At 42.6% G+C, this 25,553-nt stretch overlaps 1 protein-coding gene across 1 annotated transcript; it reads left to right on the top strand.

Annotated features, from left to right (window-relative positions):
* Positions 1–18: 18 nt before the first annotated feature.
* On the top strand, positions 19–24,574 carry ssh1a (slingshot protein phosphatase 1a). Its single transcript, XM_061817110.1, has 15 exons — positions 19–208; positions 1,991–2,028; positions 10,148–10,248; positions 12,343–12,407; positions 14,581–14,702; positions 14,890–14,958; positions 15,038–15,103; positions 16,204–16,398; positions 16,538–16,631; positions 17,539–17,667; positions 17,758–17,804; positions 17,911–18,057; positions 19,855–20,055; positions 20,138–20,843; positions 20,925–24,574. Exons 1-15 carry the CDS (start codon positions 128–130, stop codon positions 22,005–22,007), a joined length of 3,144 nt encoding a protein of 1,047 aa, XP_061673094.1. The 5' UTR covers positions 19–127; the 3' UTR covers positions 22,008–24,574.
* The last annotated feature ends 979 nt before the right edge of the window (positions 24,575–25,553 follow it).

Raw genomic sequence — 25,553 nt, 5'->3', positions numbered from 1 at the left:
CCGTCTACCGCCCTCCGTCCATCTGTTCATTCACCAGGCGCCAGGCTGATCGCTAGCCGGCCAGCTAGCACTAGCAGTGCAGCTCAGCAGGCCACAACGGCCGCCGGTGCGTCTTCAGCTTCCAGCCATGGCGTTAGTCACCCTGCAGCGGTCCCCGACCCCCAGCGCCGCGTCCACCGCCAGCAACGCGACCACCACCGCGGGCGAGGTCTGTGTGCTCTCGAGGCGTGGATGAACAAATACGTCGTGGCGGTTTTTTTGTTTTGTTTTTTTGGGGCGGTGGTGATGTTGCCGTAGAAAGGCCGTTCTTGCATGAAGCTAGCGCAAGCTAGCGTTTGTTACGTGTTAGCGAACCGGTGCGTCTCTATATTGTCCAAACATTGCAGCAACCCTTTGCACTCGTTGGGCTGACGTTGAATGAATTCATTTTTTTACACACTAAAATATTACAAAATAAAAAATGCACATTTGCTGAAACTGTTTTAAAGCTAAAATTACACAAAGTTTAGCCTGCGCTAGACTTAGTAGCAATCTAGCTAACGTTAGCCAGTTCATGACGTGACTGGGTAGCAGTCATTATGACGCTTTTAATTTAAATTAAATTGATTAAACAGGATGTCTGGCACATTATTATTAACAGACGAAAACCACGCAGCTCCACCTCCAAGCAGACCTTCATCCCCTGTTTTGACATTTGATAGAGCAAGTGAGACGTTCGTGTTTTATTGGATGGCTTGTCATATTCCCGTTTGAATTCAAGAATGACAGATGTAAACCAGACACTTGCCGAGTGACAGACTTATTATTTCCCCTCATGGGGGATATATTTGATCAATTTTGACATGTTGACCTAACATTTATGTTTGTCTGAGAATGACAGCAAGTTCCCTTTTCAATTTCAAACACTGTCTTTACCCACGCATGGGGGCGCTAGCTATCAAGTTTAACAACCACCCATGTAAAAAGTCTGCAACTGCACTATCTTGTACTGAGGTGTTTATTTTGCTTACATATAAACACGACGTACCTTTGTAAGCGACAACTACAGTCATAAACATTAAGATAATTTCTGAGATCTGTTTTTTCAGTGGTCATTCATAGTGTAAATGAGTGATAGTAATAATAGCTGCTTTTTTAAATTTATGTTTTGACCACAGCTATCTTAAATGAACTCAAAGGGGTGTTAAAATAACCGTATACAAATACCATTGGGTGAAGTATGCAGGATACTGCGATTACGCAGTAATTGTTTGCATTTGTGCAGTAGTTGTTAGTTTTCTATTTTTTTTCCATAAATTTGGCAATGCATCTGTAGCGGTTGGCCCAGCCCGCAGATGTCTGGTGACACGGAGCCGTTAAAGCTGCTGCAGCTATGATGTCATCGACTCAGGGAAGAGTGGGTGCAGTGATGGAGTTACTACGACTGTGAGAAAAGAGAGCTCACGTCGGAATTATGATAATGTTGAGTAGCTCGTATTTTAAGCTCGATTCACCCTTTTTACAGTAGAGTGTAAGATGGAAAATGAAATCTCGTGCGGAATAACTGATCATAAATGAACATACTCCATCTGCATATCCCCTCACCAACCACTTCATTAGTTGCACTTTTAATGTAAAAAGAGTCAGCACTTAAATCCTTAGTATATTTTTGTGTGCTCCACATTTGTAACGCAAGTATTTTTCACGGTTATTTCAATGGTCAATAAGATATAATGTGGCGCTTTCCTAAAGTCGCTGCTCTCTTATTTGGGAATTAATTCATTTTCTACTGAATATTTGTGAGGATACCAAAAATAAACCAGTCAACAGTTAGTGATAGTTTAGCAATGATTTCCTGATCTATATTAATGTAAAATGGCACAACACATGAGTCCTGTTAACATCAAATAGCACTTTTTTGGCTCACTTTCTTTGTGTAAATCTAAATTTAAGTTTGCCTGTATTCTCCTATTAAAAATCCATCTTGTAATCACGACACTCTCTATTTCAGGATTTTGGGAGCGAAGATGAACGGCGGATAAATCAAAGGTAAGCTGCGTCTCCAGCCGACAAACATAACTGCAAAATAGACACATCACAGTTAGTCAGCTATATAGCGGTTATTCTAGCTGTGCAGAGGTAAAAATTGCAATGGTTGATGAGATTTGTTGGCAGTGTAAAAGGTGTGTGAGTGCATGTTTAGTGTCGCGCTTCTGTGAGCTGATACATGTTGGCTGTTAATGACTCTGTGGTGAAATTGGTCTGTGAGGCATCTGCTGTGCTGTGACCGCCGCAATGCTAGTCGAAGCTTTGGCACCAGGAAGGAGAAATTAGTGTCACCTTGAAGACATTTCTGAATGTTTTTTTCATCACGCGAACTTTGGACATAACGCGGTTAAGACAGACCACCCTGGCGTTGCTTACGTTGAGCAGGAGTAAGAGATGTGATACAAGTGAAGTGTGTGTGTGTGTGTGTGTGTGTGTGTGTGTGTGTGTGTGTGTGGTGTGTGTGTGTGTGTGGCTATGCTGTACTTTGTTTTAAGGCAAGTGTTTTCAGGTTGAAAATTCAAAAATCACATGTTTTTGCAATTTCCAACCATCCTGGTAAAGAAAAACTGTGGAGCTCTTTGTCCATCAAGTATGCTTTCTTTACTACATCACCGTACAATATTTTTATTGTCTGCCAGAGCTCAAGACACTGGGCAGTTGTGTGGAGTTTGCACGTTTTCCCTGTGCCTGTGTGGGTTTTTTCCGGGGACTCCGGTTTCCTCCCGCATTCCAAAAACATCCAACATTAATTGGACACTAAATTGCGGCAAGGTGTGATTGTGAGTGCAACTGTTTGTCTCTATGTGCCCAGCAATTGGCTGGCAACCAGTTCAAGGTGTACTCCACCTCCTGCCCGTTGACAGCTGGGATAGGCTGCAGCACTTCCCGTGACCCTTTTGAGGATAAGCGGCTAAGAAAATGGATGGATGGATGTTTCCAATGTACACCTATGCCAAAACATCTTGCTTCTGTTACTCTGAAAACCACTGTGCCATAATCTGATGAAAGGGGCCTTAAACATTCGCAAAAGTAAGTCATCATTGATCTATCTATCCATTTGCTGAGCCACTTATCCTCACAAGGGTCACGGGAGGGCTGGAGCCTATCCGAGCTATCATCGGGCAGGAGGCGGGGTACACCCTGGACTGGTTGCCTGCCAAGCGCAGGGCACATTGAGACAAACAGCCACACTCACAATCACACCTTGGGGCAATTTAAAGTCTTGAATCAATGCATGTTTTTGGTATGTAGGAGGAAACCGGAGTGCCCGGAGAAAACCCACGCAGGCACAGGGAGAACACAAAAACCCGACACAAGCGGCGCTGAGATTTGAACCCCGGTCCTCAGAACTGCAAGGGCAACCCCCTAAACAGTTGCGCTGGTGCTGCCCTCATCATTGATATAACATGATCTTACCATTTACCTGTTAAAATCAGGCCAAAATTAAACACAAAATGTAGCATTTTCACTCAAAAAATACTTTTCTCTCTTTTATTTTTTTTAAGGACTTTGCAGTACTGTTGTGAAAACGTTGCAATTTTCCCCCTTAAATATTTTCAAAAAATAGGTCAATTCTTTTGTCAAGTCAAATCAATAAATTGGTTTCTTTAAAAAAAACAAACAAAAAAATATATATATATATAATAATATATAATTTTATATATAAATTATGTATATATAATTTATTTTTTGGGGGTGGAGTGAGGAGAATGTAAGAAGGTAGTATTATTCTTATTCTTGGGAAATTCGTGCCAAACACATAATTGTGTTGTGCTGGTCCGATTACACTATGCAACGGATCAGTCACGTAGTCAAAGTACATATAAGCCCCTCTTTGTAAAGATATGTTCCATTTTGTAGTAGTTCTTGACTTTCTAGGCTTTTTTTTTTGTATTTTCAAGACTGAAGTTTAAATGGTTTTCGTTGTATGATTATCAGGAGTTTGAATTTGCAGCTTTAGGCAACATGTAAAATTCTTAGTATAAAAGATTCATTCTTAGTGATTGTTGGACTTTAACCCATTCCGGGCAAGGGGTTGCAAATTTCCAAGAGGTTTAATATCATCAAATTTTTTCAAGTCCAGAGTATCATTTTATGAAAGTGTCAGATTTTTCTCTCTACAAAATTTGATTTGGTCCAGAGAGGGTTAAAAACGAAAAATAAGTTAAAAAAATGGAGCCTAGCATAGGATGGTAAACGAGCTAACTGTGGCACAGAGGTTGTGTACTGAAAAGATTTGCAGTTCACGCTAATTTAAAATAATAATGACAATGTGATTTTTTTTTTTTTTAACGGTTGTATCATGTCTCAGAACTGTTTGGGAAAATCACAAGTTTTGCAGCAGCCTCTGCACTGACCCAAAGAAGTGCAAGCAGTCATCTGTGCATGAGGCAAGTCACGTCTCGCCTCAAGATTGCACACATTGCTCACATACTGTTGCGCTCACACATGAAATGAAAACAGTTAATGTCTGTTTGATAGGATGACTTCTTTTTTTTCGTTTTTTTTTTTTTTTTAAATCAGACTGACTTGTATAATACAGTTGTAATTTATGGTTCTAACTTGACACAGAAGTTTTGTTTAGACCAAGCTCATAAACAAATTTTTTCTAATTTATCACATTAGTTTTCCCCTTTTAAAAAAAAACAAAGAATTGGACAGTGACTTCAGTTTTCGCGTCTGCTGCTTGCAAGGAAGCGGGACTAGCAGTCATTTCAGCAAATGTCCATCCATTTCCCGTACGGCTTATCCTCACACGGGTCATGGGTATGCTGGACCCTCTCGCAGCGCGAGAGGTGGGGTACACCCTGAACTGGTCGCCAGGTAATCGCAGGGCACGTACAAACACAACCATTCACACTCACACCTAGGGGGAATTTACAGTCTTCAACTACTATGCGTGTTTTTGGAATGTGGGCGGAAACCGGATTACCTGGAGAAAACCCAAGTAAGTGCGGGGAGAACATGCAAACTCCACACAAGTGAGGGTGGATTTGAACATGGGTCCTCAAAACAGTGAGGAAGATGTGCGATCCAGTCAAGCACCATGCTGGCTTCAGCAAATTTGTTAGTAAAGTGATTATTACTTGAGTATACTTTCTGTATTATTTGGGTTATGTGCACTGTTCCCTCTAATTTTTGACGTGTCTAAGCAAACACACTAAGCCCGTGAGCGCCCCCTTTGACCACTGTGAGCAACATCAGACGTACGCACTGTGGTCAGTTACTGTCATCCATTGAAGTTACATGGCTCATTAAAAGGTTCAGATTACATTCCCATCAGAACATTTTTAAGAACAATTTTTGTAGTTTTTGCAAACTTACACTGAAAATGTCAACAACAACAAAATACATTGCTAACCAAGCCAACTATGAACTATAAATTTGAAATGTAGCTTCCAACTTTGTTTCATTTATTTATTTTTTTAACACACAATAATATCCCTGTCATTTTTTCTTGGTGTAAAACTGAATTATTGCTTGCAGAATATCTTTCACAATGCATGTTGAAAGCTGAATGATGCTCCCAAACAGTTTTAGGGTTAATGTTATGTTGCCTCCTATATTTAAAATACAGAATTAGCTTTTTGGGCAATGTATAGTCTGTGCTTTCATCCTCAGTCAGGCTGTGCGAGAGTGGAATTTTAACATTATACACCATCTCATCCTGCACTTTCTACTTTGGCTTCAGACCAGACCTTTTTACTCAAAAAAGAGAAAATTTCATCCAGTTTCAACACTTTTTCTTCCATCATTCGCATTGTCCGACATTCATTAAAGCAACAGCATTTCTTTTTTTTTCTTTTTTTTTTTTTTACTTTTACCATTATTATCGAGAGTAAACTTAAGCAGTATGTCTCCGTTGCCCAGACTGGTGGCGGGCCGTGTTTGTAATTGTCAGCGTACCCCTTTAAGAGCGGAGGTGGGCGGGGTCAGGTGAAGTAGGAAGTAAAGTGTGTGGCCCAGTGTGGCCGTTGTGAGAGGCAGTGTGTTGCCATGTAAAAAAAAAACAAAAAAACGTCATACTGTACTTCACTGCATTGGATCTGTTTTCATTTGCGCTGAGAGTGTGCGGCAAGTGCGCAAATGCACAGTTGCGGAGCATGTAGTATTCCATTGAATCCAACTGAATATGTGGCTTGGCTTAATCAAGGTTAGGAAACTATAGACTGAAAGACAAGAGCCTGTAAGTGGATATTTTTTGCGCTGTCAGACAATGTGCTAATTCCATTGGAGGAACGAGCCACATATTTTCAGCTCAAGGGGAAAGAAACATCCCGTAACACCAAGAGTGCTATCTGCAGCAAGAGAACGCTTATGAACTGCAATTAGACAAGCACGGCTGTGTTAGTTTCAGGTGTCAGGTGGAGACTGCGGCGTGTCCATCCAGTCTGAGAGGCACACACACACAGACTCAGAGGGAGGTGGCACCAGAAGGAGCGCAGTCTTAAACGGCGCCCAGCAGCGCGGAGGAGTCCAGGCTGTCTATCAGTCTGTCACTCAGTCGCGCGGTCGGGCGGAGACTCGGAACCGGCGGTTTTGTCTGGTCTCTTGTTTCTGAAGACCGGCGAAGAGGGAGCGGGTTGCCGATTCGACAGGATGCATCTGTTTGTGGAAGCCATTCAGGAGGCTGTGATGGCGCTACCGTATTTTGTGGAGAACGCTATGTTGACTCATAGTGAGATGCAGCGCATGTGAGTGAAGTCATCAAACTAACACCACTGAACTAATTTCTGACAACAGCTAATATACTACGAAGAGTTCTTATATTCGCTTAAATTTCATTCCCTGTTTGGAAATTTTAAATCAGTAATCAATCTTGAAAACTAATAATTAATCAATGAGCTAACATGGGACAAATGTCACAGATCTACATCAGAAAACCACGAGGATTTTCTGTTTAGACTTTTGGCGCCTCGTCAGTCAGTCAAACACACAAAAAGCTTGGCTACACACGGCTTCACTTTCACCACTGGGATATTTATGGTCCTGCATTTGTATAAACAAATAAGTGGCATTATTTCCGCAAACTGATCGAGAGTCGTTAGGAAGGGATGAGTCGAAAGAGGCTGTTGTGGAGTCCCGGCGAAGCTTTTCGCACAGTCCGATATTTGCTTTGCTTTTTTTTTTTTTTTTTTTTTTTTTTTTTCCCAATAATTTTATGGATGAGTTGAAGTTACCCTTGTTTAAGTCCTTTGACCTTTTGTGCGGAGTTCGTTGTTGAAATGAGCAGCCGGAATTTGTCCACCCTGCCGAGCAGCGAGCAAGGGTCTGTTTCCTTTTCTGCTCCGGCTGTTTGCTGCTTTAGCCTCATATCCATTATTGTCTGAACCCTCCTGACACTTGTAAACCTCGCAAATCCGACAAACTAAAACTAAATCCACCGCAGTGAGACAAAAGCCCTCATTTGAAAAGTGTCCACCCACATACTTTGTTTCTGTGGAACTTTTTTTTTTTTTTCCCTATGGTGCCGAGGGTGGAGGGAATGTATTGTGAGGCTTACAAAAGGGAAATCCATTGTTCTTGTAAAATGCTCTGTTTGGCGCTGGCCTGCTCTTCAGAATGTTTAGGCACTAAACTAATATGCAGAGCAGTATTTGTGTAAAATTTTCATATTGTATTTAAACTCAAAATGTAAATCTCACATAGTAACAGGTTGACGGCTAGTGAACGCGGAAGTGTGTTCGGCCACACGTTAACCTTTGCCGGGATCCATCGATCTTTTCAGCTAGTATTCAATTCAAATACTAATAACAAATACTCATATTTAAATAAATGACCACTGGTTTTACACAAACTCGCATTCATTATCTATGATTGGAAAAAAAAAACAGAGGATGGAGTCGTCTCCACGGAACGTACACGGAAGGGATTGCGGCCACACTTAACCTCCGTAAACCTCTGCGACAGACAGGTTTTTTTTAAAACACGCATTGTTCTCAAAAGAGCCAACTTGGCATTATAAATACTTGTTGATAATTTGAGATTGAAAAGAATAATTCATGCCTGAAGTGAAGTGATCGCTACACAGTTGTGTATTTTGGTTGGGCACCATCCATCACGTTTAATTGCCGAAATCCATCGATATTTTCTGGTCTTTTCAGCTGGTATTCTATAGAATGATCTCTTTGAAGATCTGTCTCGTCTGTTGTGACAACCAACAGCACAACAGGTCTCGGGTATTGTAAATATTGTCCTCCGGTTCAATGTCTCCTACAATGTCGAGCAGCTCTGTGTGACCAGCAATATGGCGCCGTGAAAATGGTGACGTCACGAGCACGAGCTCTATACAGACGGATTAAAGTAACACACTAATCAATCAGTAAGTCAGTGGTTTGGTCAGGCCTAATTTAAGGCCTAACTTAATTTCTGTAGTAATGGCCTGTTGTCCCAGTATTTCGGTTCGATAATATTCCATTTTACTGTGAGGTAATACTACATTGAAGATACTGGACGTGAAGTCATTGTATTGCATTGTGTTGCCCACCGTCTCAGCAATTGCACGGTATGAATTCTGGAAAGACCACGACAAAGGGGACAATAATGTCTTTCACGTGATGTTTGATTAATAGACATTCTGGCATGAATATTTGCACTTTTCAACGCTGTTTACGGAAATGGTTATATTATTCTTCGGCTTTCGTAACGTCCTGAATTGGAGCGTGTACCTTTCGTTGAGCAGTTTTGAACTTTCCAAATGATGTCATCCTCCTGCCAAGTCAAAGGATGAATGGGCTCACATTGATTTTTCAAATGAACGGAATAACCGGAGTCAGCCTGGACGAATCACTTCGCTATTTTGCTATTCACCGATGTCATCATGTTGACAACTATTGAGTCAAAGCTAAAAATACATGAATTTTATAGGCGGGTGTGAATATTTAATTGCACTTATTCAGTTATGGTGGATCTTGGAACATGTGATGTCACTCTGTGTTGTACTGCATCCAACTAACCAGAACAAGTAAACAAGAGTTGTAGTAGTTGTAAGGCTTCGTCACTCACCTCAGTGTAAAAATATATATATATTTTTTTTTTACATTGGCGTTAACTGAACTGAAGCCTTCATTTAAGTATGAAATTTTTCAAGTGACTCATGCACTAGTCTTGAGTCTCAGTAGCCCATTTCTTGAAAAGGCTAGAATTTTTGTTGTTGTTTCCATCTTTGGAATCTGCTTTAATTTCTGATAAAATGCTTGAACTACTTGACATTCACACAATGTTTTAAGAACTCCCCCTGGCAGAAAAATTAAACATAATTTTGAATCATAAAACTTGGTGAATGCAGATCTTTGAATGTCTTGTATTGTGCTCTACAGTAACCTTTCCAAAACCTTCAGAGCTCACTACTCAAGCTAGAAATTTACAAAGATACATAGATAATGTATGATCATTAAGTGCTTATATAATGTGCTATACAAATGTATTGGGTCACACCCAATCTAAGGTTTATGATTTTCCACAGGTGATAATTAGCAATATTTGTTGCTTCTGTGATGGTTATTACACAGTATATAGGTCTTCAACTTCATAATTATTAACCCTGTATGGACCAAATAAAATTTTGCAGAGAGAAAAATCTGATACTTTCACAAAATGATACTCTGGACTTAAAATTTTCGATTATATTAAACCTGTTGCAAATTTGCAACCCCTGCCCGGAAAGGGTTAATATTAAAATGTATCATTCTTATCTGTAAAATTTTGAATGTATTGTTTTGCAAGAAAAAAACTACTAAGGCACATCATTAGTTCTTCATTCGTTAAATTACAATAGTGTTGAAGGTAACAGGGAAAAAAGTTCCTATTTGATTGATTTGGTTAATGAATTCAATAGAATTTCTTGATTCAGAGAAGCTCATTGAGCTTAGTCAAATGTTGCCATAAAAAGTTGGATTCAGTTTTAAATTCCTCATTCCTGTTCCAAATTGGTAAATAATTGGGAACTCGCTGAAAATGAGAGTCCACATTAAATTTGATAAAACAAACATGCATCAAAAAAGACCTTGAGTGTTGTAAAAGGCTGGTCAAAAGCATAATAAAAGGGGGGATAGTAATGGTGTGTATTACGAATACTCCGCGCTATTTGATCTGATGCATCTCTCTTTGTCTTTTCCAGCCTGAGTGAGAGCTTCTTTATGGTGAAGGGCGCTGCGCTCTTCCTACAGCAAGGGAGCTCTCAGCAGGGCCAGAAAGTGCATCCTCATCATAAACATGCAGGTGAGAACCACGACAAATACCCAACAGTAGCTTTTCCTACAACCAACCTGAACCATCAGATTTTGTCAACAATGTACAATCTTAAAACTGCACAAACCAAGACATAGTGTATTACAATTTGACATCCACAAAAGATAGAATGACAGAGTTGGGGATTATGATTTCAGAATTTATAACCTGTCATGCGCACCGCACTGAAAAGCAAGTGCATCGATGTGCCCGGACTGAAGTTGTAAAATTAAAATTGGAACAGTGGCACATTATCAAAGAAATGTAAAACTTCAAATATTAGAGAAATACAAGCAAAGTGGCGAGTTCATGCAAATATAGTGAAGTGGATAATTTCTTAGCTGAGCTACCGTAATTCCCGTCCTACAGAGTGCACCTGGTTATAAGCCTCACCCAGTACATTTGTAAAGGAAATACCATACGGTACATACATACGCCGCAGCTGTGTAAAAGTCGCAAGTGCCCACAGTGAAATCCACGTTGAAACACGAGATATTTACAAAGAAAGACAATACACTGAGTTTAACACTAGCGCCGCTGCGCTAACGCTAAACGTTAAAAATAAACATACCGGTAAAAATCACTGAGACACGGCAGTAAGACGCTAGAACAGCGCTAACAGGGCCGGTCCGGTAAAAGTCTCTTCCTCGGCATATATATTCCACCGGTCTCACTCTTACCTTTTCCGCTCGAGTGCCCCCCCTTGCGGCCGTTACAGAAAACGCACAAATTAGCCGCATCACCACATAAACCACAGGGTTACGGAAATTACGGTGTTATGTTTTTATGAATTATTATGGCAGATTTTTTTTTCTTTTCAGTTGTTGATTAGAATTGTTTGTGTTTGATTATAAAATTCTATTCAATAACTGGTCCAATTGTACTCATTGTGGAAGACGTGAGATGTAACCAGATTTATGTTATCAACCCTTGAACTGCTAAAACTACTTTATTTTTAGTGTGATTGTTGAATCAGTCCTACGTAGTCACGTCGATTTGGAAACTATAGGTGTCAGTTAGGTGGAGCCTTACCTGGTAAATATTTAGGAGGAAATAGACTGTACAAGAACATGCATGCGTGCCGGGATGTACATTATTGTGTGTACCTTTTGGCTTTGACATGATTATTTTGATTCATTCAGGTTATTACACGTTTACGATGTCATGCAATTATCACGGTGAACTAAATTGCATTGTCAATCAGTCATGGTCGTAGGTGACAGGTTTTTCCACCCTGCTTGACGCCTTGCACTCGTTCAGCTTGTCTGAACCTCTCCTACAAAAAAATACTGCAAACGTAATACATACTTCTTAGAATTCTATGCTTATGTTTTGGATTCTGACTGGTTGACGCTTACTGAATGGGCGCCACGCCAACTTGGCTGCCTTTGAGCTACGCGAACTCGGGCCACGAATTGCCTTTCACGCGCAACTGTCTGATCCACTCGAGTTTATCCGAAACACACGAAAAGAGTGTGCACCAGATCACATTAATCAAAAACATGGAATGGAACAGTGAATGGAAACTATTTCATGATTTTCTATTTAGAATGTAACCTCAACGTGATGAGAAATGAAGAGTAAAACTTTGATACTGCTCTCATTGGCACCTAAACGCACTGATGCGTCACGCAAATTCTTATTCGGGTTTTGTCAAGACTTGAGGCTAGAAATGACGTTATGTTGCTGCGTATGTTAAAAAAAAACAGCGTACTTTCCGTTTTATGCCAAAGGTTGTAATTAAAACCTGTCTAGCTGTGACTGACTGTTTGCTCACCAGTTAACATTTTTAAACAGTGCTGGGCTGTCTGTCATCGCAGTTGATCCTGCACACCCTGTTTCACAATCCGCTTTAACTGAATCTTACGGACGGATGTAACAATGAGGATGATTTATTGTGGCTTTGTTGTTCATGTTAAAAATAGGGAAACCAAGTTTAAATAAAAAAAAAAAAGTATCTGGAAATTAACCGTTTGTATTTGAAAGTACAGTCAAGGGTCGTTAGCACTCCTTAGAAACATTTAACCTTGAAATTAAATCACTAACATTTGTTTTCATTTTCTTTACTTACTTATTTTTTTACAGGGGACTTACCTCAACACCTACAGGTGATGATAAATATTCTTCGCTCAGAGGACCGAATCAAACTGGTGAGAAACATGTCCATCCGTAAAGTATTCACAGCACTTCACCTTTTCCACATACAGTATGGTTATGCTACGGCTTTCTTCCAAAATTTAATAAATTATTTTGCCCTTCAAATCCTACACACAACCACCCATTAATGACAACATTAACCAAATTTTATTTTATTAGAAATAAAAGACTAAGAAATCACACGTACATAAGTAATCACAGCCTCTGCTCCATACTTTGTTGATGCCCACTTGGTAGCAATTACAGCCTCAAGTTTTTGAATATGGTGCCACAAGTTTGCCATCCCTGTTTTTGGCCAGTTTTGCCCATTGCTCTTCGCAGCATCTTTCAAACTCCAATCAAGTTAGATGGCGAGCGTTGGTACACTGCCACATTCAGAACTCTTGTCTGTCTTTGCTCTCATTGGTACCTTCAAAGCAGCAGATTTGTGTTTCTACTCTGCCCTGATTTGTGCCTCTGCTGGAAAGGGACCTTTCCGACTGGCCATCTTAAGCTCCGCCCCCTTAGCTACAGTTGCCATGTCCCACAAGCGTCCAAAATGGCGACTGAACAGAACAGGTTTGAAGTTGATTCTCTATCGCGTATTCCAGATAATATTGCTGTATGTTTTTTTGCCAAATGCGTCAGGCTTGTCCAAGAGAGTTCTACAGAGATGTCTCAACTATTTAACGCAAGGATATGTACACGGAATTAAGATTTTGGACGGAGCAGGACGCAATGTCAGAGTTACAGTGAAACGTTGGCAATCGATGTAAAATATTTTGACGCCTCACAAACTTAATATTGAAAGCTAAGAGGATGAAATAGTGGAATCGTACTGTACATGTAAAGCAGGATGAGTACTTTTTACTTGGAAAGATCACGAGTAATATCATTATAGCCTTTATAAGTGAGTGGGTGTATTCATTTGACTTTGCTCGTAATCGAACCCAGAGCTCTGTCTTAAAAGTCCGATGTGATGCAAATGGGCATTTCTCTTGCATGACATGGCGCATTTACGTATCCCTAACGCCGACTCTTCAGCATAAAACATGACACTTCATTCAGCAGGTCAGTGATACACTAACTAAGTGAAAGTTGTTCTCCTGCAATGTATAAACCACTGATAATAACTCAATCAAACTCCGAGAAGATACTTCTCCCTCACTTACCTTCGAACATACAGCCTTGTGTTTGTTGATATTGTTCACATTTAGTTGTACATGCGGTTGTCCGCGAGCCTTAATTCATTGTAGACACTTCGTCAAATGTGTTTTAGGCTTTGGAAAATGAATCAACCGGGCCCCTTGTAAACTATCATTAGAACTGCACGTTCCCGAGCGCATCTGAGGACCATTTTCTTCGTAACATTAACTTTTTCAAGCGCCCGCTACTGACAACCAGCATTGCTTGTGGGACAACGTGGTGGCAGGGGCGTGTCAAGGCAGGGGTTTAGACAATGCGGCTATCTGATTGGCTATTATTGTACGAGTGATTGAGAGGTCAGAAAGGTCCATTCCTTTGACTTCATGCTTGGTGTGTGCGCTGACATGCACTGTCAACATTTGGACCCGATAGATGCAGGTGTTTGCTTTTCCAAGTCATGTCCAGTCAAATGAATTCACCTCAGCTGCAGAAGCATCGCAAGAATGATCAGTGGAAACAGGATGCACCAGATGTATAATTTCTTATTGTTCACACATTTGCAAAAAATCCCCCCCCCCCAAAAAAAAAAAAAATCTTTGAGCTTTTCACATTGTCATATGCAATGTTGCGCGTTGTGAATCGTTTCCACATGGACTACAAGTATACCAACGCTTATAAACAATAATTTACACACACAATCCAGTACATGCCAGTGGCTTACCTGGCACAGTTAACCCTGTAGAATGCCTTTTATTGTGTTGTAAAGATACTCGACTTGTTCTTAGTAATTATCAGTTTTGAGAGGCGGTTTTAAGAGCATTACCAAATGTTTCCTTTGTGTGCAACGGTTGGTTAGAAGCCTGACAATATCAAACAAACGTGCGCTGGTTAGATTGCCCGTTACCAACGCGCAATTAATAACACTGCCATTTTTCTCCACGGAGGTTGCATGTAAAATGGTGTGGCTGCTTTCTCATCAAGAGCACGAATACAGCTGTAACGTGACTTTGACACGCACGTCCATTGTGTGTCCCCGAGTAGGCCGTGCGGCTGGAGAGTGCATGGTTAGATCGTGTCCGATACATGGTGGTTGTGTACACCAGTGGACGGCAGGACACAGAGGAGAACATCCTGCTGGGAATCGACTTTACTAACAAAGACTGGTGAGAATGCAGATTTGATACTGTGTTTTTATGAATAACACCCAGATTGCCGTGTGGTTATATGGCTAAGATTGAGTTGTCATTGATCTGATTTGTGTTTTGCACTCTGTCACACGCATCTTTGGCTCTTCTGATAGTGTACTATGACATATTCGCTGATTTGATAACATTTTCCGATTCCTTTCAGCAAAAGCTGCTCGATTGGCATGGTGTTGCCTCTATGGAGTGACAGTAAAATCCATCTGGATGGAGATGGGTGAGCGCCACAATAATATTTCCCCACATATATGTCATTCCAGCGCGTGGAGTGACTGTTTGTTTTGTTTTCACCTCAGGGGCTTTACTGTGAACACGGCAGGGCGGACTCATGTCTTCAAGCCTGTGTCAGTGCAGGCGATGTGGTGAGTATTCCTCTGCAGCCACACGGCACAACAAATCTCTTTAGCAGCCAATTGGCCCGAAAAACGGGGTTTATTTATTTATTTATTTCTTGCTTGCTTGCTTGCTGTGCCACCTGGTGGAAATAAGAGTTTTGCATTTTAATTGAGTTGTAATGAAAAACAGCATATTTACGGGTTAACCCAGGGGTCGGGAACCTATGGCTCGCGAGCAAATCTGGCTCTTTTGGTGGTTGCAAATGGCTCGCGGAGCGCTTATAACGACACACTGTACATGTGATTTCTGCCGTGCAGAGAAGGTTTGTCCAAGTGGGGTTGCTGTAGTTTGGTGTTGGAGGCAACCCAAATGATACAGAGACAGTTTGTCCTAGTGGTGTTTGCCATAGTTTGGTGTTGGAAGTAGATGTGCGCAGGCGCAGAAGGGTTGAACGCCGACCGTGTCGGAACAAGTAATTATGGAAACGCTTTTGACAAAGGTTGCTCAAAGGAAAAAATAGGAGTACTGACGTTTTCATCAAGAATGGACAGCCTTTGTCGAGAGGGAGGATTCTGTCATGTGTTTAAATTCACGGACGGGGAGTATGCCAAATCATTCGTACTCGACCTCGCCAATAAACATTTTGCCAACTTCGCATAAAGACAAGATAATCAAACGGATGAAAGACGTGCCTATGTCGGCAAGAACTGTTCACCATCGTACAAGCATGACGGCAAATCAAATTGAATTGCATTCACGATGAACAGATGGAAGTCTCAATGCTTGCGTTAAGATTAATATGATGATGTATGAAACAGAGTATCAAGCCATTAGCAAAACCAGGAAGCACCTGACGTTGCATTAATGGTGTGAAGTACTTTTGTCATCATTGGTTAGCAACATCAGACAGACTTTATTGTACTCTAAATGTTTTGGTTCTACATAAATGCGCAAATACACCTGTATTTATTTTTTAAAATACTGGCTCTTTTGAAATTAAATTTTAAAATATTTGGCCTTTATGGCTCTCTCAGTCGAAAAGTTTCCCGACCCCTGGGTTAACTTGTATCTCTGCGACAATACAGTACGCATTTAAATGACGGTCACAATCTTTACTTCAAACTAGGTCAGCTCTTCAGGTGCTCCACAAAGCCTGCGAGGTGTCCCGCAGATACAACTATTTCCCCGGGGGCATGGCCCTCACTTGGATGGGTTACTACGAAAGCTGCATTGCTTCGGAGCAGAGTTGCATCAATGAATGGAATACCATGAAGGACTTGGAATCCACACGTCCAGACTCGCCCACTATGTTTGTCGACAAGTGAGTCATCATAAATTCCATAAAAACCTGAAAGTTATGTAAGATGCTTTTGTTCAAAACTTGGTGTTGAAAGTCTGTAATTTAGAATTTGCAATGGTGTTACTTCCTAAGTGTCAAGATGTAAATAAAACTCTGACAGGCCTTCAGAGAGAGAGAGGACCGAGTGCCTTATAAGAGCCAAACTCCGAAGCATCATGACATGCCAGGATCTTGAGAATGTCACATGCAAACAGGTAAATACAACTCACTTGATTCCATTTTGTGTTTTTTCATTTACTGTAATTCCCGGCCTACAGAGCGCACCTGGTTACAAGCCTCAATGAGTACATTTGTTAAGGAAATACCATTTGTTACATACATACGCAGTAGCTGCGTAAAAGCCGCAAGTGCCAACATTGAAACACGAGATATTTACAAAGAAAGACGGTACACAGAAAGAGTTTAACGCGAACGCTAGTGCTAACGCTAATGGGGCGCTAACGCTAACAAGGTCAGTTAAAATAAAACTTACCGGTAAATATCACTGAGACACGCTTGTAACACCGCAACAACACTCCAGCACAGCGCTAACGCTAGCCCAGCGCTAACAGGGCCGGTAAAAGTCACTTCCTCGGTACATATATTTCACCGGTCCCACTCTTGCCTTTTCCGCTCCAGTGCCCCCTTGCGGCCGTTGGAAAAAATGCACAAATTAGCCACATCACTGCATAAACCGCAGGGTTGAAAGTGTGTGAAAACAGTCGCGGCTTGGAGGCCGGAAATTACGGTACTTACATTATTATACTTACTTATTATTCGGCTCGTGGACATTTTTATTCTTTATTGCTTGGTTATTGCTCGTGCTCTCGCTTTGCTATTTGCTGTTTTAGAAGAGTAGTAACCTTCTCTCCTGTTTGGCAAATATTACTTTTGCTTTTTTTTTTCAATCTGTTCATCAAGGGCTCATTTGACTTCAGACGACTCAATTCAGTTTGACAACAATTTTTTTTCTCAACCAAAGCAGCTAAAAACCAATCTACACAAATGTTTGTACATTTTCTGAACAATTTAAAAGTCAGATTGTTATAAATATACGTTGTGGTCATGGAGACGATGCACACTGTCTTGTTCATGAGTTATTTGGTATTACTTTTTTGCTAGATCCGCACTGAGTTGGAGCAGCACATGAGCTGCAACCTGAAGGAATTCAAAGAGTTCATCGACAACGAGATGCTGTTGATTTTGGGCCAGATGGACAAAGCTACACTCATTTTTGACCACGTCTACCTGGTAGCACAGCTTATACTGGATCACGGAGTCGTCTGAAAGGATAATAATAATGTACTTCATCTTGCCAATATATTTTTTGGTTCTTTGTAGGGCTCGGAGTGGAATGCATCAAATTTGGAAGAACTGCAAGAGACAGGGTGATTTATTTAACGTTCTGGAAGGGCTGCGGTAGTCAACACGCAGGCAAAATTTATTGACACAGGAATCTGGTCCAAGACAGAACGATCTTTATCTCTTTTTCAGAGTGGGATACATCCTTAATGTTACCAGGGAGATAGACAACTTTTTTCCAGGGACATTCAGTTATCACAACATACGCGTGTATGACGAAGAGGCCACCGACCTGCTGGCTCACTGGAACGATACGTACAACTTCATTGTGAAAGCAAAGTGAGTCTCGCTGTAAATGAAAAACATTTTGCCCAACTATGTAATCAGTTATTCATATGTGGATTGTCTACATGGATTGGGGTGCTTCCGTGTGATTGTCCGGTTTGATATTAACACTGACAGGCGGTTGAAGTGGCCAGTCATACTAAATACAAAGAATCAGGGATATTCGACTTTCGCGTTAAATTTCACGATGGACATAAAATGCTCTATGACCTAAAGTTTTGAATGCGTATACCCAACTGTGTGTCGATATTTGTTGCACAACTGACTTTCCTCCAACAAGGGGCTGATTGCCAAAACTCCCAACAAATGTTTGATCTATGAATTGACCGATAAATTTCTACCAGTGTTTTCTGTATATCTGTTGCAACCTGGTGAGGAAACACAAAAACAGTCTGGCAGTTGTGAGGTGTCACGTTGCTCTCGTGATATCAAAATGTGAGCAACATGACGAAGTACCGATTCTAATAGAACCGAGAAATGTATTAGTTGATTCATGGATCAAGCACACCACTTGAGAATTTTGCCGTTCGATTCCTTTTTCGAGAACTTGAAATGGACCTTTCCGATAGCGATCTCAAGCTCCGCCCCCCTTACGTCCTACGAGCTTTCAAAATGGCGATTGAACAGAACATGTTTGAAGTTGATACTCTATCGTGTATTCCAGATAATTTTGGGGTATGTTTTTTTGCCAAATGGGTCAGACTTGGCCAAGAGAGTTCTACAGAGAGATCTCAACTATTTCAGGCAAGGATATGTACACGGAATTAAGATTACGGACGGACCAGTACGCAATGTCAGAGTTACAGCAAAATGTTGGCGATCGATACAAAAAAGTTTGTCGCCTCACACACTTCATATTGAAATCCAACAGGATAAGATCGTGGAATCGTACTGCGCATGTAAAGCAGGGTGAGTACTTTTTACTTGGAAAGATCACGGATAATATCATTATAGCCTTTATAAGTGAGTGGGTATATTCATTTGACTTGGCTCGTAACGGAACCCAGTGCTGTGTCTTAAAAGTCAGATGGGATACAAATAGGCAAATAGACATTTCTCTTGCACAACATCGTACATTTACGTATCACTAACCCGACTCTTCGCCATAAAACATGACACACTTCATTCAGCAGGTCTGTGATACGCTAACAAAGTGAAAATTTTTCTCCTGCAATGTGTAAAGTACTGATAATAATTCAATCAAACTCAGAGAAGATACTTCTCCCTCACCTTCGAACATACAGCCTTGTGTTTGTTGATATTGTCCACTTTTAGTTGTACGCGCGCTCTTCCTCGAGGCTTAATCCATCGTAGACACTTCGTCAACTCTGTTTTAGGCTTTGGAAAATGAACAAAGCGGGCCCCTTGTTACCTAGCAAGATATCTTTCATCAGAATTGCACGTTCCCCAAGCGCATCTGAAGACCATTTTCTTCGTAACGTTAACTTTTCCAAGCGCCCGCTACTGACAACCAGCATGGGACAAATAGGGCGGCAGGGGCGTGTCAAGCCAGGGGGTTAAGACAATGCGGCTATCTGATTGGCTATTATTGTACGAGTGATTGACAGGTCGGAAAGGTCCATTGTGCACAAAGTAGTGAAACATTGGAACAGTTGGACGTGCATTCAACAGTTTCAAGGTCATTTTAAGTTCAACGCCAAAGGTTTTATTGCATTTTCGGTTCATCCTGAAACGTCACCCAAAAGATGAACATCTCTTAACGTTTCCGTCAGTGATGAACATACATTCAGGAAATGTTAGCTAACGACTTTGACCTTCTTCCCCCTACAGAAAAAACTACTCCAAGTGTCTCGTTCATTGCAAGATGGGCGTCAGCCGATCTGCCTCCACCGTCATTGCGTATGCCATGAAAGAGTACGGCTGGTCGCTGGAGAAGGCGTACAACTTCGTCAAGGAAAAGAGGAGCATCACCCGACCGAACCCAAGTTTCATGAGACAGCTGGCAGAGTACGAGGGCATCCTTGACGCGAGGTGCGGTGCGTCGCTTACGATATAATGTGCACATTGTTTTCTAAATGTCAGACGGTGACTCGACTTTTGCGTCCATGTTCAGCAAACAGCGTCACAACAAGCTGTGGCATCCAGGCGCCGACTGTGAGATGGCCGAGGGCCAGCAGGTTTTGGCCCAGTACTGCGGCGAGGAAGAAGGAGACCACCTGACGCCAGAGCCGACCATGTCTCCCTGCTGTGAAGATATGCTGCCCGATAGAGGTGCCGCGTGCCCCTCCCCTTGCCGAAAAGTGGCGCTGGAGATCGACCCCGCCTACAACAACTATTATTTCCGGAGGCTGTCTGACTCTGCGCTGGACAGCGAGCCCTCGACACCGGTACGCGGCCCTCCGCTTCTTGGCATGGAGAAAGTCTTCATCGAAATTGAGGACGTGGAGCGAGACGCTCTCCTGGACGACGAGGCCTTCGATGGCCGGGAGGGCCTGGGGCTTCCCCATTTCGGGTCTACGGCGAAGGGCACCGCAGCCCAGACCTGCAATCGCGGCCCGGAGCCCCTGGAGGAGCTGCGCCTGCGACTGGAGTTTAGCACTGTGGAGGAAGAGGATGAAGAAGACGTGCAAAAGGAGGAAGCGGACATGGAGGTGCTGATGCAGCCAGATGACGGAGGGGGCGGGGACGGAGGTGGCGGCGCGGAGGAAACGCAGGACGTGGAGGTCGAAGGCGACGCGGACGGCAACGGAATGGACCTGGCAACTCTGAATGAAAATTCCAACAACAACAACTGTTTTACCTCTCACCAGAACTTTAATGTGAGCTCGTATTTGGAAATGTGAAATTGAGACTTGGTGTTGTTATACGTCATGCTAACGTTTTCACTTTCTTCTATTTAGGGAAAAGCTGCCCCTCTGGCTGCTGACGTGTCTTTATTTTCGCAGAGGGATTGTGATTCCAAGCGGAAGGACATTACGACCACCTTTGTTTCAGACCCTTGCCTTAAGCTCAGTCCTCTTGAAGTCCCAAGTGCTCCGTTTCTGCCACCCCAGACCTCTTCTGAAGACCTCCAGTGTTCAACGTTGTCCCTGTCCAACTGTGCCAACAGCGCTTCCTTCGCCTCTCCGGCTCTCCCCGATTTAGCGCAGCAGCTGCCAGTGGACTCCCTTCACGTTTTAGGGGTGCAGGACTGTGGTGATATGTTGCGTGTGAATATAGAATGTGAAAATCGGCTGTCTGTAACCTCTCCGGAGGCTCTCCCCGAGCTGCTGTCGATGGAGTTTCAAAGAGGTAGCCCCGCCACGGCTTGCTGCCTAAACCGGCAGGAGACCTTTGTGGAACTGCAGAGGTCAGGTGTGGTGCGCCGCCACGCGGAGAGACTGGAGAGACTTTCAGGTTTGGCCCAAGAGAGAATGCATTCCTTGAAGCCTTTGCACGAATGTCAAGTGTCCAAGAAGAACTTTCAACACAAAGAGGAAGAGAATGAGTTCCCCGGATTTAGGGACTTGATGAAATCCTCTACACCGTGCCAAGTAAGGTTAGAGCCCCTGGTCGTTCCGCTCACCAACGAAGCCTTGTTGGGGGTGGTGGGGTCGGGGATGCTCACGCCCACCTCCTCGCCTCACGGCACCACCCTGACACGCAGCTCCAGCAGCGACAGCCTGCGCAGCGTGAGAGGAAAGCCCGGCCTGGTACGTCAGAGGGCGCAGGAGATTGAGACACGGATGCGTCTGGCGGGCCTCACCGTGTCGTCCAGGCTCAAGCGGTCCAACTCGCTGGCCAAGTTGGACAGCCTCAATCTCTCTTCCGAGGACCTGTGCTCCGCCTGCTCTTCGGATGCAGGAACGCTCCTGCTTCTCTCGCTGTCCCCGGAGCCGGCTCCCGGGATGGAATGGGAGTCCCGTGCCGCCCCCGCTCAATCCCGACCCTGCAAGGACCCGCACAGTCCAGAGAGAGCTCTAGCGGGGCAGCCTATAAGCTGACACGCACGGTGGTACTCCACGTCCCCCTCATCATCACCACGTAGCGCTGTAGTGTTCACAGACAAAAAAATATATCGACAAAGTATTCACTTATTTGCCACATCGTTTGTCAATCTGCTTTGACGGTGGAAGTCATATTGCTGTATCTGACAAGGAAAGCCATCGGCTCACCTCTGACTTGGTTGGGATGAACAAGTGCCTTACGTCTGAGACCAGAGAGGCACAACGTTTGAGGCAGAAGGATAAGAGGATAAGAACCTTTAACCCATACCCCATCCATACATTGAAGAAAATAAGTATTTGAACACCCTGCTATATTGCAAGTTCACTTAGAAATCATGGAGGCCTCTAAAATTGTGTGATACAGCTTCAAATAAGTATTTGAACACCTGAGAAAACCAATGTTAATGCTTGGTACAGTGGCCTTTGTTTGCAATTACAGAGGTTAAACGTTTCCTGTAGTTGTTCACCAGGTTTGCACACACAGCAGGAGGAGTTTTGGCCAAGTCCTCCACACAGATCTTCTCTACATCTGACAGGTTTCTGGGCTGTTGCTGAGAAACAGGGAGTTTCAGCTCCCTCCAAAGATTTTCCATTGGGTTTAGGTCTGGAGACTGGCTCGGCCACGCCAGAACCTTGATATGCTGCATACGGAGCCACTCCTTGGTTTTCCTGGCTGTGTGCTTCGGGTCATCGTCATGTTGAAAGACCCAGCCACGACCCATCTTCAATGCTCTGACTGAGGGAAAGAGGTTTGTTCCCCAAAATCTCACAATACATGGGCGCCGTCATCCTCTCCTTAATACAGTGCAGCCGTCCTGTCCCAAGTCCAGAAAAACACCCCCAAAGCATGATGCTACCATTTCCATGCTTCACAGTAGGGATGGTGTTCTTGGGATGGAACTCAATCATTTGTCTTCCTCCAAACACGTTTAGTGGAATTATGACCGAAAAGTTCCATTTTGGTCTCATCTGACCATAAAACCTTTTCCCATGACTCCTCAGTATCATCCAAATGGTCATTGGCATGGGGCTCTACTCCGATTGAGATCGAGGTAATGTTTAGCATCATCCATTTTCTAATGACTGCTCCAACAGTGGAACTTTTTTCACCAAGCAGCTTGGCAATTTCTCCATAGCCCTTTCCAGCTGTGTGGAGTTGTACAATTTTGTCCCTGGCGTCTTTGGACAGCTCTTTGGTGTTGGCCGTGTTACAAGTTTGAGTCGTACTCATTGTATGGGGTGGACAGGTGTCTTTATGCAGCTAGTGGCCTTACACAGGTGCATCTGATTCAGGATAATACTTGGAGTGGAGGTGGACTTTTAAAGGCGGACTAACAGGTCTTTGAGGGTCAGAATTCTAGCTGATAAAACAGGTGTTCAAATACTTATTTGCAGCTGTATCACACAAATCGTTAAAAAAATCAAACATTGTGATTTCTAGATTTTCTCTCTCACAGTGGACAAGGACCTACGATGAAAATTTCAGGCCCCTCCATGATTTCTAAGTGGGAGAACTTGCAATATAGCAGGGCGTTCAAATACTTATTTTCTTCACTGTAGTTTCTGGTATGTACTGAAAAACGGTACTGTGCCCATCTGCAATTTTTTTTTTTTTTTTTTGGGGGGGGGGGGGTTGTTTTTGTTTCCAGTTCGGTACAAAGACGTTGCGACTCAAAAGACCTTTTTCCAGTCAGAAAGCATTGTTATCGAAAGTGTTCATAATTGTAGTTGTTTACTACACTGTCATTTGTTTTGGATGCCATAGGCCTTCATGTGGAATTCATGGAGCGCCCTTTCTCGCTGAAGTAGGTGGAATTGACGCGCGACGACGCACCATCTTGAATGAATGAATGAATGAGTGAGTGAGTGAAAGGAAAAGTTTTCAACAAATGTCAGAATAATTTCTGAGGATGTTGTTCCTTTGCACTGCTGTTGTTGTTTTTTAAATTATGTATAATGGTACACAACAAGCTATCTTCCAAAATAACAATGTTACCCCCAATCATTCCCTTCAGTGAACTTTTGCAAAAACGGGGAGCCAGTCACGCCGTGCGCATTTGAAGTCTGTGGATAATAACACGGATCAAGGAATTCATATCAAAAAATGTCTTTTCCCTTGTAGTTCTGTGAAGATGTTTGACAAGCTGTAAATGGGGGAAAAACGTCATCCGAGAGGATCGCCAATATTACGGTCGTTATTTTTGAAATGTGAAAAAAAAAAAAAAACAACCAAAGCTCCGTGGCTGTCTCATCAAATGGGAGCTGTACAATAGAGTCGTCGTGTCAATCAAGTCTTGAAACGTCACTGCTGTTCATCATTTTTGCACATCCGGGAGAAACAAGAAGAGAAAACTTGAGGGAGTTGTCGGCCTTGTTGCCGTCGGGCTTTTACGCTCATATTCACTATTTAAAACTACGATCACGATGGGTTACGTCATTTTTTTGGTAACCATGATTTTTTTTTTTTATACTTATGCAGTAACTTTTTGTACTGTATGTCTCTGTAGTTAAAATGCATATTGCACTTTTTATGTTCATGTACTGTATGTGTTATGAAAATAAAGTTGCTGTTTTTTACAATAATGGTAGATGTGGATATTATTATCATTTGATGTTGATGCTGTTATTTAGATTAAACTCATTTTTGTCAGAGGCCACATTGTAGTTAGTTTTTCCTCAGCGCTGTTATGACTAGAACCATGAAATTCTTTTGTCTCATCATCCACCCCATCCATTTTCTTTGCCGCTTATCCACACGAGGGTTGTGGGGAGTGCTGGAGCCTATCGCAGCTGTCAACAGACAGGAGGCAGGGTTACACCCTGAACTGGATGCCAGCCAATCGCAGGGCACATGGAGACAAACAGCCACGCTCACAATCACACCTATGGGCAATTTAGAGTGTCCAATTAATGTTGCATGTTTTTGGGATGTGGGAGAAAACAGGAGCACCCGGGGAAAACCCACGCAGGCACATGCAAAATGGACACAGGTGGGGCTGGTGTGACGGTCTGAGTGCTCCCCCAAGCTGAAAATTCTCCTTGTGATGAATGCGCATGCGTGACTAACGGGGGAACTCTGGGTACGTAGCAGACGCGAACTGGGAAACGGTCTCATAGTTCCCCTTCTTCTACATACAGGGACCTAAAAATCGTTATATCTGACCTTAAAACAAAAAGTTGATAAAAAAAAAATATATATATATATATACAGATATATGTACATTCACTCTGTTCGTTTTTCTAAGACGTCCATAGCGAACATGAACACTCGGCGACGAGTTGTCGAATGGCGCACGTCGAAGCACGGATGGGGATGTTTCAGAATGGCCGGAAGTTTACAAAATATACATGTGTGCGCATTAATATACGCGCATGTGCATTCATCACAAAGAGACATTGCGGCACCGGGAGCGCTCAGACCGTCACACCAGGATCGAACCCAGGTCCTCAGAACTGTGAGACAAATTTCTAGAGAACTTGTACAGGACAACTTGTTCTATCGAACTTTGGCTGTGATTTTCTGTAGAATTTCTACAGAACACC

The sequence above is a fragment of the Syngnathoides biaculeatus genome, chromosome 4, assembly GCF_019802595.1.
Source record: "Syngnathoides biaculeatus isolate LvHL_M chromosome 4, ASM1980259v1, whole genome shotgun sequence".
NCBI lineage: Eukaryota > Metazoa > Chordata > Actinopteri > Syngnathiformes > Syngnathidae > Syngnathoides > Syngnathoides biaculeatus.
This window is presented reverse-complemented; position numbering and strand designations above follow the sequence as displayed.